Below are 15,365 nucleotides of genomic sequence, written 5' to 3'. Positions count from 1 at the left end.
ATGAAAAAGAGAGTTCTAACTACCCAGCAAGATAATCAGAAATGCTCTGCTTTAAACTGCTCTTCCTTTGCCCCCAATTTCCTCTCCCACTTCAGTTGCTTAAAGTTCTTCTCCACATCTGTAGCCAACTCACTGCTTCCAGAACTACCTTCCCCAACCTCTCAATGTACTTTCATTAAATTAAGCAATGTAGTAGATCCTTAACTTCCCCAGTTTGTATCCTCACTCACCATCCACCTCAGCAAATAAAAGTATGCTTTCAGGGTCCACCCTTATTAGAATGCAAGAGGAGATTTTGAACCACAAATGCTTTGTTGCAGATACGGAAACTTGACATTTACTCACCCTCAAACACACTCACCCTCTTCTGTTCACCTATAGAACAATAAATAATTAGGGGCAAAGGAAGAGCAGTTTATTGGTATTAGTTGATTAGCACCCAGCTCTTCCCTCCTGGGGAATTAGGGAAGCCAAGGAAATGACCAAGTACTACTCTGTTTGGCCTCAGGTTTGGTTAGTCACCTACTTTTTTTCCATCTGCAAACCTTGTCTGCATTCAACACCAATGATATTATCCATAAATATCCATTGTAATGATCACTTCTCTCTTTTTTTTTTCACGGTAAAGATGCCATAGCATTTTATTACCGTTACACAAGTCAACCAATTATATCTTCACTGAAATGTCTGCACTGAATGATGATTCAACATATGAGGCAAAGAAGGATGTCTTTGGAGAAGGCACTTAAGATAGAACATTAGAAAATCTTACCGTTGGCTAAAATAAAAATGAGCTCGTTCAACCCGGCTGGAGGTGTGTGAGGGCTGTTTCTTCTCACTGTGGCCTGACTAAAAACCAGTGGCATTAAGAAAGTATCACATTCTCAAGTCTGGGGGTGGCCCAGTGGGGTGGTGCTGCTCTCAAAAGCCCTGTGTCCGTAAACACATCCATTCTCACAGGATCAGTTTCTCCAAGTGCTGGTTCCAAAAATAGGCTCAGGGCTGGCAGAAATCATTCAGGAAGCTCCTTGAAGGCCCTCTCCTTATTTCTCAGTTTGACTTTCACTTTGTCCCAGCTACTGTAAGTAACTTTGGCTTCCAAAGGTCACTAGCAACTTCTACTTTTGCTAATATCTTTGGTTTTCCATGGCACTGGTTGTGACCGTCTGTTAGACTAGTGGCCTCCAATTAACTGCACCTCCACTTCACACCCTTTCCTTGAATCTGGGCTGGGCTTGTGACTTGTTTAATAAGTAGAGGGCATACTCCAGCGCTCTTCTAATTAGAAACATTCATCATCGTCATCATCCAATAGAGGGCAGTAGAAGGGACACTGAGACAAATCTGGACTTAAGTCTTCAGAAAGACTGGCCATTTCTGCTTTTGAGCTCTTGGGAGCTGTGAACTGCAAGTGAGATGCCTAGTTACCCCGCCAGACAGACCACTGAAAGAGACTACACAGAGAAAGAGAGACTCAGGACTGCAGGCAGAGAGAGAACCCCAGCCATCCCGGTCTCTTCGCCGACCTGCTAACCACATTGAGAGGCCACCTGCAGGCTGGCAGAGGAACAGCGCAGCTGAGCCCAGCTCAGATTGAAGAACGGTTGGGGGTGGGGTTGTTTTCAGCCCCTAAACTTTTGGGACAAGTCTGTGAGCAACATTTGACAACCAAAAACACTGGTCATTCATAGATGCCTTTTTTTCTAAGTACAAGACAATTACTCAAATGCAAAGAAAATATGGCAAACGTTTTCCCACCACAACCTTCTCAGTCAATAGTCGAACTATAATTGGTCATCGGCTGGAAAAAAGAAAAAGCCACACCTCTTATCTTAATTCATAAATAGCCATGATTCTTTTTCTGTGAATCTTTAATGTCAATGCAAAGGTAGACCAGTCAGCTGCTGGCAGTCTCAGGCACTGGCTTAATTCTCATTTAGCCAAAAACAGAAGCCATCAAAATGAATTATCCACTACTGGATACATCATGGTAAATGAGATTGTTCTCACTTTTCTAGGATGTTGTTACTTAATTTTCCCAAATCATTTCTTCTTATCTTCCCCCACATTAAAAAAAGAATTAAACTGGTTAAGGTTATAAAAAGAAAAAAAAAAAAAGGTCTATAACTAGAATTTGAATCCCCATAATCTGCACAATATAGCACACAATTTAACTGCTTCCTCAATTTAAAACAAAATTCTATAAAATATAACATCTACATTGTAGAGATGATTTCTTCTTATCTGAGGAAATGAGTAATTGGGAAGCAGGTATTTAGGGAGAGGGTGAAAGTCCACATCTATTTCTATGCTGAAGTTTTGGCAGGTTTTCTCATCTTAAACGTTTCTGCTGTTGCACCAGGCCCACATTTTCATAGACTCTAGCACTGTCTTCTCTCATTTCTGCACAGGGTGGCACTGAAGTATAAGGCAGGAGGGGGCTGTGATCTCCACTCATCTGGTCCACTAGAGAATACTTAATATTTGTATATTCGTGCCCTTTCCTCTTGCTTTTCTGCTCTTCCTCAATCCTGCGCTGTAGTGTTTCAATATAATACTGGACTGCCATATAGATAAATCGGTACTGTGCTTCTGTCTGGACCATTCCTGACCTCTGAGACTACACCACGTGGATGGTTTTGGGAACATCAATGTTGCAGTCAACACCTTTCTCTCTGATGATGTCAATAAGAATATCAATCACAATGAAGGTCCCTGTCCGGCCAATGCCAGCACTGCAGTGCACCACAAACGGCCCTGCATCCATGATGCTCCCCTGCTTATGGTGCACCTCCTCCAGGAAGTCCAGCATGCCCCTGGGGTCGCTGGGCACTCCGTGGCCCAGCCAGCTCCAAGAGTGGTATTGCCAGACCATTCTCTCCATAGTCCCTTGTCCAACCTTTGAAAGTTTAAGTTCTTTTAGCTTATAGTCATGAGTGGTGCTTTCTTTGACGTTCCTACCATGCATGACGCCATGTGCTTTGAGAGCATACTCATCAGGCCAATATTTGACATATTTACTCTTTCCTCTCTCCATTTCTTTCCTTGTCATGACAATCACCTGGGAGTCTTCTTGGAACACCATCCGCCAAAAGTCGTTCACCGTGTTTTGCAGGCAGCCTTGTGTGGCAATGTAACTCTTTTTGGGCTTTGAATTGTTGCACTTGATTTCAAATTTAGGCACGGTTATAGTTGCATTGATGTAATCTGAAACAGGCTCACTGGGATCACCGTTGTGTAGGACAACCCTATGATCAAAGGGCGGATGTTTTTATATCTATTTTTGTTATTTTTTTTTTCTTGCCTTTGACCCTCTTTTTGGCTGTAGAGAAGTGTTGTTGCAGTGTCTCAAAATTCTTCCCAAAAGCCTTGTTTGACTTAATCTGTGGTCTCAGCTCATTTGCTTAGTTCTTGAACTCTGCTTTCTATTTCAGCAGCATTTATACAAGTCGTGTTAAGGGGCTGCTTGAATTGTAGTACTGCACTCAATGTTTCCACCATAGGATTCTTCTTGTAATGTTCTGCAAGATCTGTCAAAGAATCAAACCGTTCTCCTCCACCAACGTCATATTTCAGTTCCTGACAGCGAATCATGCATGACATGAGTCACTTTAGACTCGCATCATTGCTCTCCCCTTTGTCATCACCAGTGCACACAGAGAGAACAAAATCTCAGGCTGGCTTTGGCTGTCTCGTACAAGAAAGCTACCATACTTTGTCCGTTAATAATTTCTCTGCTTCTTTCCCAGAGAGGTGTCCATGAAACCACTTTTCAGAGGTAGGATCTGCACAGTTCAGAGGATATTTAAGCTCAATAACATCTCCATTCTTCTCTTTTAATTGCCCGTGATGTTCCATGTAATACTGGACCAACTCAGTCAAAGTGGCAAACTTCTCCCCTCCATACAGGTCACAATAATCACTAGTGTTCTGATTCTTGATGTGGGTGACAGCTCCATTTCTTCTAACAGAAAGTGTGAAGTCTCCAGGGTTACTTTTGCTAGGCCTTGCCAAAAAACTGCCATCAACTCCTCTTGTCAACAGTAGGTTTTCTGCCTCCACACCAGTGATATTTGGGTGAAACCATTTCTGTGATGTCACGTTCCTCCGACCCTCCGGCTCTACGATGGACCTGCTCCTTCCTCAGGGTCCACTGAGCTCAGTTACATCGGGCTGGCCCAAGGGAGGCCTGCTCGGGACTGGACGCGGGGCAGAGCCAGCCAGCCATGCACAGACCCTACTCCAGGCCTGGGGATCGCAGAGACTGCGCAGCCGCCCCCCGGTCTGGCTCGCTCCTCCTCCACCCTCCAATGATCACTTCTTTATATCCATGTTTTCAGTACAATTCACAAATAATATTTGTTCTCTTTATACAAATGGCAAAATTCATAATTTCAACATAGTCTTTCCCAGCTGCATTTCTGTGGCAGTTGTTTTCTTCCAAAACACCCTAGGAAATCTTAGCTGAAAGTGCTTATTACCTAGGAAAGTTTCTCTCAGCTATGCGTTATCTCCATTTTGAGCCTGTGTTTTTCTTTTCTGCTGTATTACATCCCATTTCCACCACAATCTGTGTAAGTGGAAAGATTTTTATTCTATTCTTGCTTTAGTAGAATTATCAGGTTGCATTCATACAGAACAAAAAATATTTCCTCTCCTTGATCAGTTAAAATCTCTATGAAATATTCTATTTACCAACATTAAATAATCAACAGAAGTAATTACCTAGGTGTTTTCCCTTTAGCTATTTCATTCACTTTTTCCTGGGATACTGAGGTCATGGAAATAACCAATATTTTTGTGGTGAAAAACAGGGAAGGCTCCTTCTAGAAATCCAAATCAATCATCCCAAATATCTAGGGTTTCCTCAATTTGCCACAATGCAAAGATCCACACAAAAGGACCTAAATCGTATATGTAAATATTGACATTTATCACCCCAAATGTAAAATAACTGATAGAGCTCTTAGCCTAATTATCTTCTAGTTATTGACCTAAAATTAATAGACAGTAGTCAGAAATTCTCAAACCTGCGTATTTTGCTGGTATTTCAGAGGAACTAACAGTTTAAGATGAATTCTTTTAATTTTGAAAGTTATCAGTTTATGCCAAGGGTCACAATAGCTATGGATATCCAAACTCCTGGACCATACTCTCAGGCACTCTTTAAAGCTGAACACTCTTGATATGGTTTGGCTGTGTCCCCACCCAAGTCTCATCTTGAACTGTAGCTCCCATAATTCCCATGTGTTGTGGGAGGGAGCTGGTGGGAGACAATTAAATCATGGAGGCAAATCATACTGTTCTTGTGGTACTGAATAAGCCTCACAAGAACTGATGGTTTTTTAAGAGGGGTTTCTGCTTTCCCTCACAAGAACTGATGGTTTCATAAGAGGGGTTTCTGCTCTCACTTGGCTCTCATTCCGTCTTGCCTGCCGTCATGTAAGACATGCCTTTCACGTTCCACCATGATTGTGAAGCCTCCCCAGCCACATGGAACTGTGAGTCCATTAAACGTCTGTTTTCTTAATTAATTACCCAGTCTTGGGTATGTCTTTATTAGCTGCATGAAAAGGGACTAATACGACTCTACCCCTTAGTACCCAAACAAAACACACTAATAGTCAGAGGCCCATTTGATTTTTCTGTTATTTAACCCTGTCCTAGAGATAGCTTAAATTAGTTATGTTTCTGAATACCACTCCATTTCTACAACGACTACCCCCACGTTTTCTCATTGTCCAGTCTTTCATGATCTTCAATCATTCAACATTTATATTTTCTTTTTACAAAGTAGTTGAAGTTTCATATAACTGTCAAAATCTGTCTCTGTTTGTTTGTACTGCTATAATAAAATACTGAGATTGGGTAATAAAAATTTATTTCTCATAGTTGGATGCTGGGGAGTCCAAGATCAAGGTGCAGGTAGATTCGGTGTCTGGTGAGAGCTGTGCTCTTGCTTCCAAGACGGTTCCTGCGTGTTACTGCATCTTCACATGGCAAAAGGTGGGAGGGCAAAAGGGATGAATGCTGTGTACTTACGAGGCAGAAGAGATAGAAAAAGGCCAGGCAGCTTTCTGAAGTCTCCTTTATAATGGCATTAATCCCATTCATGAGGACAGAGCCCTCCTGGCCTAATTATAGTAACTCCCAAAGCCCTCACCTCTTAACACCATCACCTTGGGGTTTAAGTTCCAACATATGACTTTTCAAGGGACATATATATTTAAACCATAGCAGAATCAAATGAATTGTTTTTTTAATTTACATGCTTTTGAAATGCCTTTGAACATCATTTACAAACATGGCTCAAATGGGAGATATTCTAACAGATATTGAAGAATTTCAGTAGTTCCTGATTTGGTTACTTTTAGCTCTTAAATCATCAAGTTTGGTTACTTTTAGCTCTTAAATCATAGTTTTTCCTGTCAAAGAGTTTTCCTGCCAAAAAGGTATGATTCTAACTCACCCAGAATAAAGTCCTTAACTATTAAAGGATCAGTCCATTTACATAAATACAAATATGTGCTTAAGCAGAATACAGTAGCATAAAACGTGCAGCTTGTAGTGAAGCTTAAGGCTGATTTGCGGCATGAACACAGTTCTTTGTCCCAAATCTTTTCTGTTAATGTCAATGTCAATGTCAGTTTTGACTATAGAAGGGTCATTAAAGTGTACTATATCAGCTAGTTTTGATGGGTAGAAATGTCAGAACAGTAGTAACATATTCTACTCATCTGCTCAGCAACTCGTTTCCTCAGAAGTCTTAAAGAGAGCAGGTTCATGAATAAAAATATATTCCAAAACTTTAGTTTCCTTTCCCAAGGGGCTAACACACCTGGCCCAAAGAAGACTAAGAATTCTATCCATGTAGATTTGCATATATTCAAGTTTCTACAGCTAAGCACAATCCTGTTTGGAGCTTGAAGAAATCAAACAGTAAATATTTTCTGAATTGCTTTTATTGTTTTATGTTTTTATTAAGAATTGGCACTCGAATTAGATTAGTTAGTAACATATGCTAATTTTTGCCCAGTCTGATCACAACAGCATTAATGAAACTGTACGTCAAGGTAGATATTTTCAGGCTGTAGAACATGTTGTTTCAGTCTGTCTTCAGGTCATTTCTGCATAAGATGGCAAGTGCAATCACAGCAAACAGTCTACAATGGAAAAGAAGAACAGGAACTTGTTTTTCCTTAACAGGAAAAATCTCTTTTCTCATTTCTTCAGCTTACATAAAAATATTTTATTTTTATAACATGTATTGCTTACTTATAAAAGCAATATCATCATCTAAGATTTAGAAAAATACAGAGGAAATATTTTTTAAAGGAAGAAATATAATCTATGATCCCACCACTGAAATAACCAAGGTCTCTGAAGCCAGACAGAGCTGCGTTGAAATTCTGACTCTGTCTCTCATGCAGTAGGTGTGTGACTTTAGTGAAACTACAGTCTTCTCTGTGTTTTATTTTCCTCACATGCAAAAAGAAATTGCCACGAATTTTTATGTATGATTCTTAAAGAAGCAAAACAAGCCTGATTCTTCTATGTATTTAAACCAGTTATTGTTCATTTGTATGTCTTGGCAATATTATGTAATATAATAATTCTTAGGAGAAAATGGACTCCCTAGTGTAAACCCTTATGCAACACTCTTTATCCCCTCAAATGTCAGTGTGGTTGATGGGAGGAGGGCAATAAATGGGGAAGACTGGCAAAAGAAGATCCTAGAAACCTTAGGCTCCAAACATTTCAGGTTCTTCTGTTCTTCAGAAGAGGATGTCCTCTTTGAAGTACCTAGTGGAAAATCACCATGACTGGAGCTCAAGTTCCATCAAAGAGACTGTTCCTTTTAGCTGGGGCAAAGCAGTTTATTTTATTGGAGCTCTAACGTGTTAAGGGACAGGTGCTCTATCCAAGGCCACAGAGGGAGCAAATCACTGTTAAGAATGTTAATGTCTAAACCTACTCATCTAGTTTCCACTTCAAGAGACAGTCCCAACAACAGCAATTACTGCATCACCTCCGAAGAAACACACTCTTAAAATCTATTGCACTCACTACATTTGCATGTTTAATTCCTTCCAATACACAACTGGCATGGCTTCAAAGTGTTTGCCTATGATTTTCAACTTCAAAATGATCTGAAAGTATTCACCCAGCCAATCAGTTTCTGACAGTGTGATTTTCCAGCTTGCCCAGAACAATCTCATTGTGCTCCTGTGAGTATTAAATGTGATAAGGCCCTTAAAGTGCTTAGCCAAGAGTCTAGAGTATAGTAAGAACTGAATACATAGTAAAAACTCAATCTGTATGAGGTATGAAGTGTCTGTACTTTTTAACACATTGTCTTATGCACATTCACCTATTTACAAACAAAAATTCTAGTGTATATGCAATTGGTTGGTATAGTGAATATACAGGTTGGTTTTCTGGGGATTTGTTTTGGTGTTTTACTTTGTTTTTACATTAGGGAAACTGGCATAACCTTTTAAAACATCTTTTAAAGTATTTTTAAAGTCTACCTAATAATCCATAAATGGAAAGGTAACAGTTTTTTAACAGTGTCTTTATTATTTGAAGATTTGGGTAGTTTGGTTTTTTTAATATAAATAAAGCTACAGTGAACATTTATTTTAAATATAATCTTCATCTGCAAATTTAGTGCTCTATCTCTAATTATTTTCTTTCAGTTTCCACTTTAGTATATTTAACTTGCAAGATTTTCTAAAAACCACACAATGCTGAAGAAAAACAAAATGCAAGTGGATGTAACATATTATTTGGAAGACTATATAACTTGCTTTCTATTAACTCAATAAATTTGCAACTGAAAAATAACTATCTCAAAATTAATTTTATTTCATGGGATAAAAGACATACTCAATTTAATAAGATGTTTGTTCAAGCAAGATGATGACTTTATATGCCACTAATTTAAATTAGAATAAGCTGTATGCAACAAAACATTGCAACTGGTATTTTTGTCTGGCATCCTAGAGAATGAGATATTTTGTCAATTTATGTGGATAAAGGGTCAGGTCAAGGCAGCATTTCTCTTAAGACTAAATATTTAGGTTTTTATGCATTTATGGTATTATGCTAGCTGATAGCAGATTAAAAACTAAGCTTATAAAGTCCACAGTTGCAAGCCTGTATCAGCAAGCAGGCTCTAGAATCCATCTGTACTGTGATTCTTCTCACCCATAGATCCTCCTGCTCATCTCCATCCAGATACAACAGAAATTTATGATCCTATCTCCCATGTGACATCTCAGCCACAGCCCCAGTCTAAAAAAGGAAGGAAAAGACTAATTTGCAGGCATTGCTTAGACGAAAATGTTTTAAAAGCTTGTCAGAATTTAAATTATGTATTCTTTGAATAATGCCAAAGTCCATAATGCAACTATAAAAATAACCATTTATCCAGAATTTAAGTTATGTCATATGTAACTGAAAGAATACTAATTTAATTTAAATGTTTGTGAATACAGGATAAAGATAATAATGCTGATGTAGTTGTTTGCCAGTCTGTGCTAAATACAGTTATAATAAGAAAATAACTAAACATAGTCTCTGTGAAAAATGGTTCACTGTCTTCCAAGCTCTGTGAAGACAAAGGCACCTCTACTAATTTCAAAGAGGTTTTAGATTTGGTCATAAATTAGTATGAACAGAATTTTCTATTTCATTACATTATGTTTGGTAATGTGCCAAAATAATCCAGATTGAGAGATTTCATTATAAATCAGGACAGGACACCAAAAATAGAAATAGCTCACTCAAATATGCATAGATTAAAATATATCAATTTTCCACCAAATATTTATTGAGAACCTACTATGTGTGCCTAACAATATGCTTGACATTAAGGTTCCAGGGAGCTTAAATATATTGTAACACTACATTATTTCACTATTAATATCATAAATTTGAGCATTGTAGCTTGCAATGACCCATCTGTCTAATTGGATCAGTTTTAGATTAAAAGCTTTCAGATAACTTTATTTTTATGTGTTTTTAAATTTTTTATTTGTTTTAATTGACAAATAATAATTGTACATATTCATGGGATACAAAGCGATGTCTTGATACATACAAGGTACAGTGATCAGAAGACTTAAATAAGCATTTTTCAGTAATTTACTAGGAAACTTAATTCAGATTATGGCCTTAATGACTGAAGTTATGTTTTAGAACATCTAATCTCAGCACCTTTGTCCACCTGAGGAAACTTCCAACTATTTCAAGTCTTTGACCATGATTACAGTCAAGGAGAATTTCAAGGGGATAAATGTAAAACAAAACAAAAGGGGACTTTTAATTCCATTTTTAAAAATGAACTTATCAGAAGCAATCTGTAATTTGTGAAGGCAGCAGCTAAGTTTATTTAGAGAATACAAAGCAGATCAAGCAAAATTTTCCTTTTTGCAAAAACTGGGATTTTCCATTACCTGGCTTATAGTCACACATCACCAGAGTGTGGTACAGTACACAGAATATAGCAAAGAAGAAAACAAAAATGTGGCCCTTACTCTGAAGAAGTTTTCAATCTATTGAGACAGATGAAGTTGTAGAAAGGGCACAAGCTTGGAAAAGTAGCCAAAGAAGGGTCATTCAACTTTAACGAATGGATAATATTCACAGAGGCAAAAAGGAAAAGCTGAAAACAACCAGGTAAGAGAAATATAATGAGAAATATTTTAGGATGATGATGAACAAGGCAAGTTCAGGAAGGCTGAGGGGACCAATCTGACTTGATAGGGGTGTGGGGGTGAGGACCAGGATGGGGCAGATTCGTCAAGAGATTCCTTCATTCTGGTAGGAAAAAGGGCAGAAGGGAGTAAATGAGAACTTACAGCATGCTTGAATATATATGTATGGGAGTGGATATACGGATGGGTAATCTGAACTTGACGCTCCTACTCTACAGACTGTCATATGACTAATGATATCCTCAATGGTATTTCAAAGCACAATATTCAAGCTCCTACTGTCATGCAAATTTTTCCCATAAAATTTGTTGAGCCACCTGAATGTTTATTAAATACTGACACGGACAAGCTTATAACCAAACTAAACAAGTCCAGTATCTTTTCTTCCAGACAGCCTGCCCCATACTACCATCCTGTAATATCCTGGAATCCTAGTATCTAAGACCAATAGTCTGTGCCTCTTACCTCTGGAGACAGAATTCAGATGTTTTACTTAAAGCTAGAAGATATCACAGTTCCTATCAGAAACCTGTTCATCCTACTGAGGGGCTGTCCACTGTCAGTACTACCAAAACTTGAAGTATCAGCTCACCACTGAAATCTGGACTTACCAATAATGTCATCTTTTCATCACTCTGCCCCTCATCCCATAAAAAATCTCCAACACGCAGTCAGGAGACCACCCCTCTGCCTCTATCCCAGAGCTATACGAAACAAGGGTGTCAAAGTTGCAATAGAAGCTACTCAGGTTTGAGTAGACCTCAAATAGCTTCTTCTCAGGCTTCAAGTCTGCCAGTTACTTCCCTGGGTTGGGACAGATTTTATTGACTGTCAATTTATAAACTTCAACCCACCTTACACTTCCGACCACTGGATGAGGCACAGAGCAATCCCACTCCTCAACTGTCATTTTTAACTACACTGTAACTTCAGAAGATTTGTTGACTTCCCTGAAACCAGGAATTGCCCAAAATCCCATGTCTACTCTGACAGTATCAACAATATTTAGTTTCAGAGATAAGAGGTTACAGATTTGATTTTTCCTCTCCACTTCTTCATAGCCACCAAAGGGACCTGAGCTCCTCGTGGAAGGTTGCCCATTCTTTTCCACGTGCCCTTCAGTACCACATCTCAACACTTTCATTTTTAAAAATTAAATTCCGCCGGGCACGGTGGCTCACGCCTGTAATCCCAGCACTTTGGGAAGCTGAGACAGGCGGATTATGAGTTCAGGAGATCGAGACCATCCTGGCTAACACAGTGAAACCCCATCTCTAATAAAAATTAAAAAAAATTAGCCGAGCATGGTGCGGTACACCTGTAGTCCCAGCTACTCGGGAGGCTGAGGCAGGAGAATCGCTTGAACCTGGGAGGCGGAGGTTGCCATGGGCCAAGATCGCGCCACTGCACTCCAGCCTGGGTGAGAGTACGAGACTCTGTGTCAAAAAGAAAAAAAAAAATTAAATCAAATTCCACCTTCCCAGATACTTGTCATAGATTAGGAAGAGATCATTTCAGTTGGTACCTAGAAAAGAATAGAAAAGAGAGACAGGCACAGAGACTATTGAAGTCTTAGATTATTATTACATTGGTTCTCTTCTATCATGTTAACTGTGTTTCAACAAGTAGGGTTTAGGGCTAAATGCAGCTAATTTAATAATTATAAAAATAATCTACAATTGGTTGGAGGAATAACATGGTGAATAAAAACATTTATTGTAGCTTCATTAAAAACTGGCATTTATCTCTCAAGTTTTTCCAAATGGTGTTTGAATAGAAGTGATATATTTTTAAGTAATTTATTCCTCGTTTAATATGTAGATTTTTATGATGATAAGGCATTATAAAATGTTAAGTAGTTATTTGCTAATCTTCTCAGGGCTGTCACATGAATAATGGTATCCTCAATGGCATTTCAAAGCACAATATTCAAGCTCCTACTGTCATTCAATAATGTCACTTCTCAGGCTGTGACAAATTAAGAAATATGATGCAAATATGTTTTCCAAGATTAAAACAAAAAAAAGCAATTCAAAGAGTGAAGGAAAACTGGCATGTCTTCATGTCTTAAACAGAATCATAATACTGTCTGCTCAAAATCCAAAATAAAGATAAAAATAGAAATTTAGAATGGTACACTAAGATATTCAATATAAGTTGAGTGTAACACCTACAAGTCACCAAGACTTTACCAATTCTATGACATCTAAACATCTAAGCTTAATATCAAAATAACAAGTGACTTAATATTCAGAAAGGAACAGGAACATTTAGGCCACTTGAGTCCCTTCAGTACAAACTGAATACAGCTGTGGATAAAGAGTCTCAATTGTTTCCAGTTTCAGAGAACACGTTAGGCCACTTAATATAACATCCTCCTGTATTGTTTGCTTTTTTGTTAGCCAAACAAGGCAGACTGATTGATTGAGTCACTCACAGGTATTCATTCCTTCAACAAATATTTATTAAAGGATTATCATGTCAGACAGCAGGCTAGAGGATTTTCCCATATCACTTAATTGAAATTCAACAAGTATTCTGTTATAATGAGGATTAAATGAGTTAATATTTGTACAGCGTTTAAAACAGTGTGTGGCACATTGTAAGTGCTCTATGAATGTTCGTTAAATAAATTATGTTGAAGAATCAGTTGTAATATGATCTTTGTACAAGATTTTGGTTGTTCTATTTCTTCTCTGTTAAAGGTTTCTTTTTTTTTTTCTTTTTTTTTTTTTTTTTAAGACGGAGTCTGGCTCTGTTGCCCAGGCTAGAGTGCAGTGGCGCAATCTTGGCTCACTTCAAGCTCCGCCTCCCGGGTTCACGCAATTCTCCTGCCTCAGTCGCCCCGAGTAGATGGGACCACAGGCACCCGACACCACACTTGGCTTTTTTTTTTTTTTTTTGTATTTTTAGTAGAGACGGGGTTTCACCGTGTTAGCCAGCAGGATGGTCTCAATCTCCTGACCTTGTGATCCACCCCCCTTGGCCCCCCAAAGTGCTGGAATTACAGATGTGAGCCACCGCGCCTGGCCAAAGGTTTCTATAGGCATAAAAGAACAGCAGGGTCCTAAGACACCAGCCAGGAAGCTAGGCACAGGAAACAACTAAGTCAATATATGCACATATAAAAATCACCTGATGGTAAATTTCTCTGGAAAACTTCTATAGGACTGACATAATAGGTTTTATATCACCTTTAAAACTTTTTTTTTTTTTTTTTTTGAGACAGACTCTAGTTCTGTCACCCAGGCTGGAATGCAGTGGTGCAATCTTGGCTCACTGCAACCTCCACCTCCTGAGTTCAAGCGATTCTCATGCCTCAGTTTCCCAAGCAGCTGGGATTACAGGCGTGCACAACCATACCCAACTAATTTTTTGTATTTTAGTAGAGACTGGGTTTCACCATTTTGCCCAGGATGATCTTGAACCCCTGAGCTCAGACAATCCACCCACCTCGGCCTCCCAAAGTGCTAGAATTCCAGGCATGAGCCACCCTGCCTGGCCTAAAACATTTATTTAGCATGTACTTATGAAGTTGTATACACCAGGTTCTATTCTAACTGCTTTACGTGTAACTCATCTAATTCTAAGGCTAACTCTATGATACTACCATCACTCCACTTTATGGATGAGGAAACTGAGGCACACAGAGGCTCAGTAACTTGCCAAAGTCATATAGATAATAAGTGGTAGGGCCTACATTCCTACCCAAGTACCCAAGTAATCTGGCTCCAGAGCTCAAGTTCGTAAACACTAAGTGAAAATGTCAGCATAGGAAGGGGTCAGCATTTATAAGAACCCTCACAGTCTCTGTCTCCCTGAGTCAGCATTGTTCCGTGTGCATGAATTCACTTGTCATGTAACCCCATGATCACAGATTTTACTTCACGAAAAGAGATGGTCAAAGGACACTTTTGAAATATTCTTAAACCATACAAAAAGTCTAAAAGGAAAACTGAGGTGACAGATTATAGTTCAGGACTTAAATCAGTCTCAAATTTGACATGCTCATAATTAATAACTTTTGTATCCACACGTATTTTGCAAGAAGACTTAGAATCCATCATGTATTAACAAAGAATGAAGTAAGCGTACCTAGACCCTCCTCAATTGAATAGAGGACATTCCAACTCCTTGGCCCTGGCCCCTGCCCACTGCTCTAAATTAATTCACTATAAATAAGGACATCTAAGCAAACTACAGATCACACGGAGTAGTAACTACCAACAAACATGAAACACTACTTTTCCATACAAGATAAATTGCAACATTTGTAGTGGAAAGTTGTATTGAATTTAGAAATCTGGCTTTAGAAAATACAGCAGAGGAGGCCAACTTTTCTGAAATAGCCAACAATGCAGAAACACTTTAAATGGTATTGAACGCTCCCCAGTTTCCTGAAGACCAAATAGATATTTCAGCAATTTATCAAGAACAATTAATGCTAGAAAACTGCCAATAATTCTTCTATCTCAGAAAGAACGACCCATCTCTGTATTCTCGCCTTCCAAGAGCATGGCAGAGTTTGTTTCTCAGTTCTTCCCACAGTTCAACTCTGATAAGTGAAATAAGGAAGGAGCTAAAAAGAGTGAAGAAATTTTTCTAAAATGTTTACAACCACAGATCCTGCCAACTGCTGCTTCC

General features: G+C 38.7%; 1 protein-coding gene and 1 pseudogene across 1 annotated transcript in view; both read right to left on the bottom strand.

The window, feature by feature from the left end:
- Positions 1 to 2,252: 2,252 nt before the first annotated feature.
- LOC102117813 (tyrosine-protein phosphatase non-receptor type 11-like) lies at positions 2,253 to 4,781 on the bottom strand (annotated as a pseudogene).
- Positions 4,782 to 6,944: 2,163 nt separating this feature from the next.
- LOC135969415 (uncharacterized) overlaps positions 6,945 to 15,365 on the bottom strand; it is a 494,620-nt gene continuing 486,199 nt past the window's right edge. Inside the window, exon 7 of the mRNA XM_074033712.1 lies at positions 6,945 to 7,163. Within this exon, the coding sequence (XP_073889813.1) occupies positions 7,122 to 7,163 (42 nt within the window). The 3' untranslated portion in view covers positions 6,945 to 7,121. The remainder of the gene's footprint in view (positions 7,164 to 15,365) is intronic.

The sequence above is a fragment of the Macaca fascicularis genome, chromosome 2 (genome assembly GCF_037993035.2).
Source record: "Macaca fascicularis isolate 582-1 chromosome 2, T2T-MFA8v1.1".
Lineage (NCBI taxonomy): Eukaryota > Metazoa > Chordata > Mammalia > Primates > Cercopithecidae > Macaca > Macaca fascicularis.
This window is presented reverse-complemented; position numbering and strand designations above follow the sequence as displayed.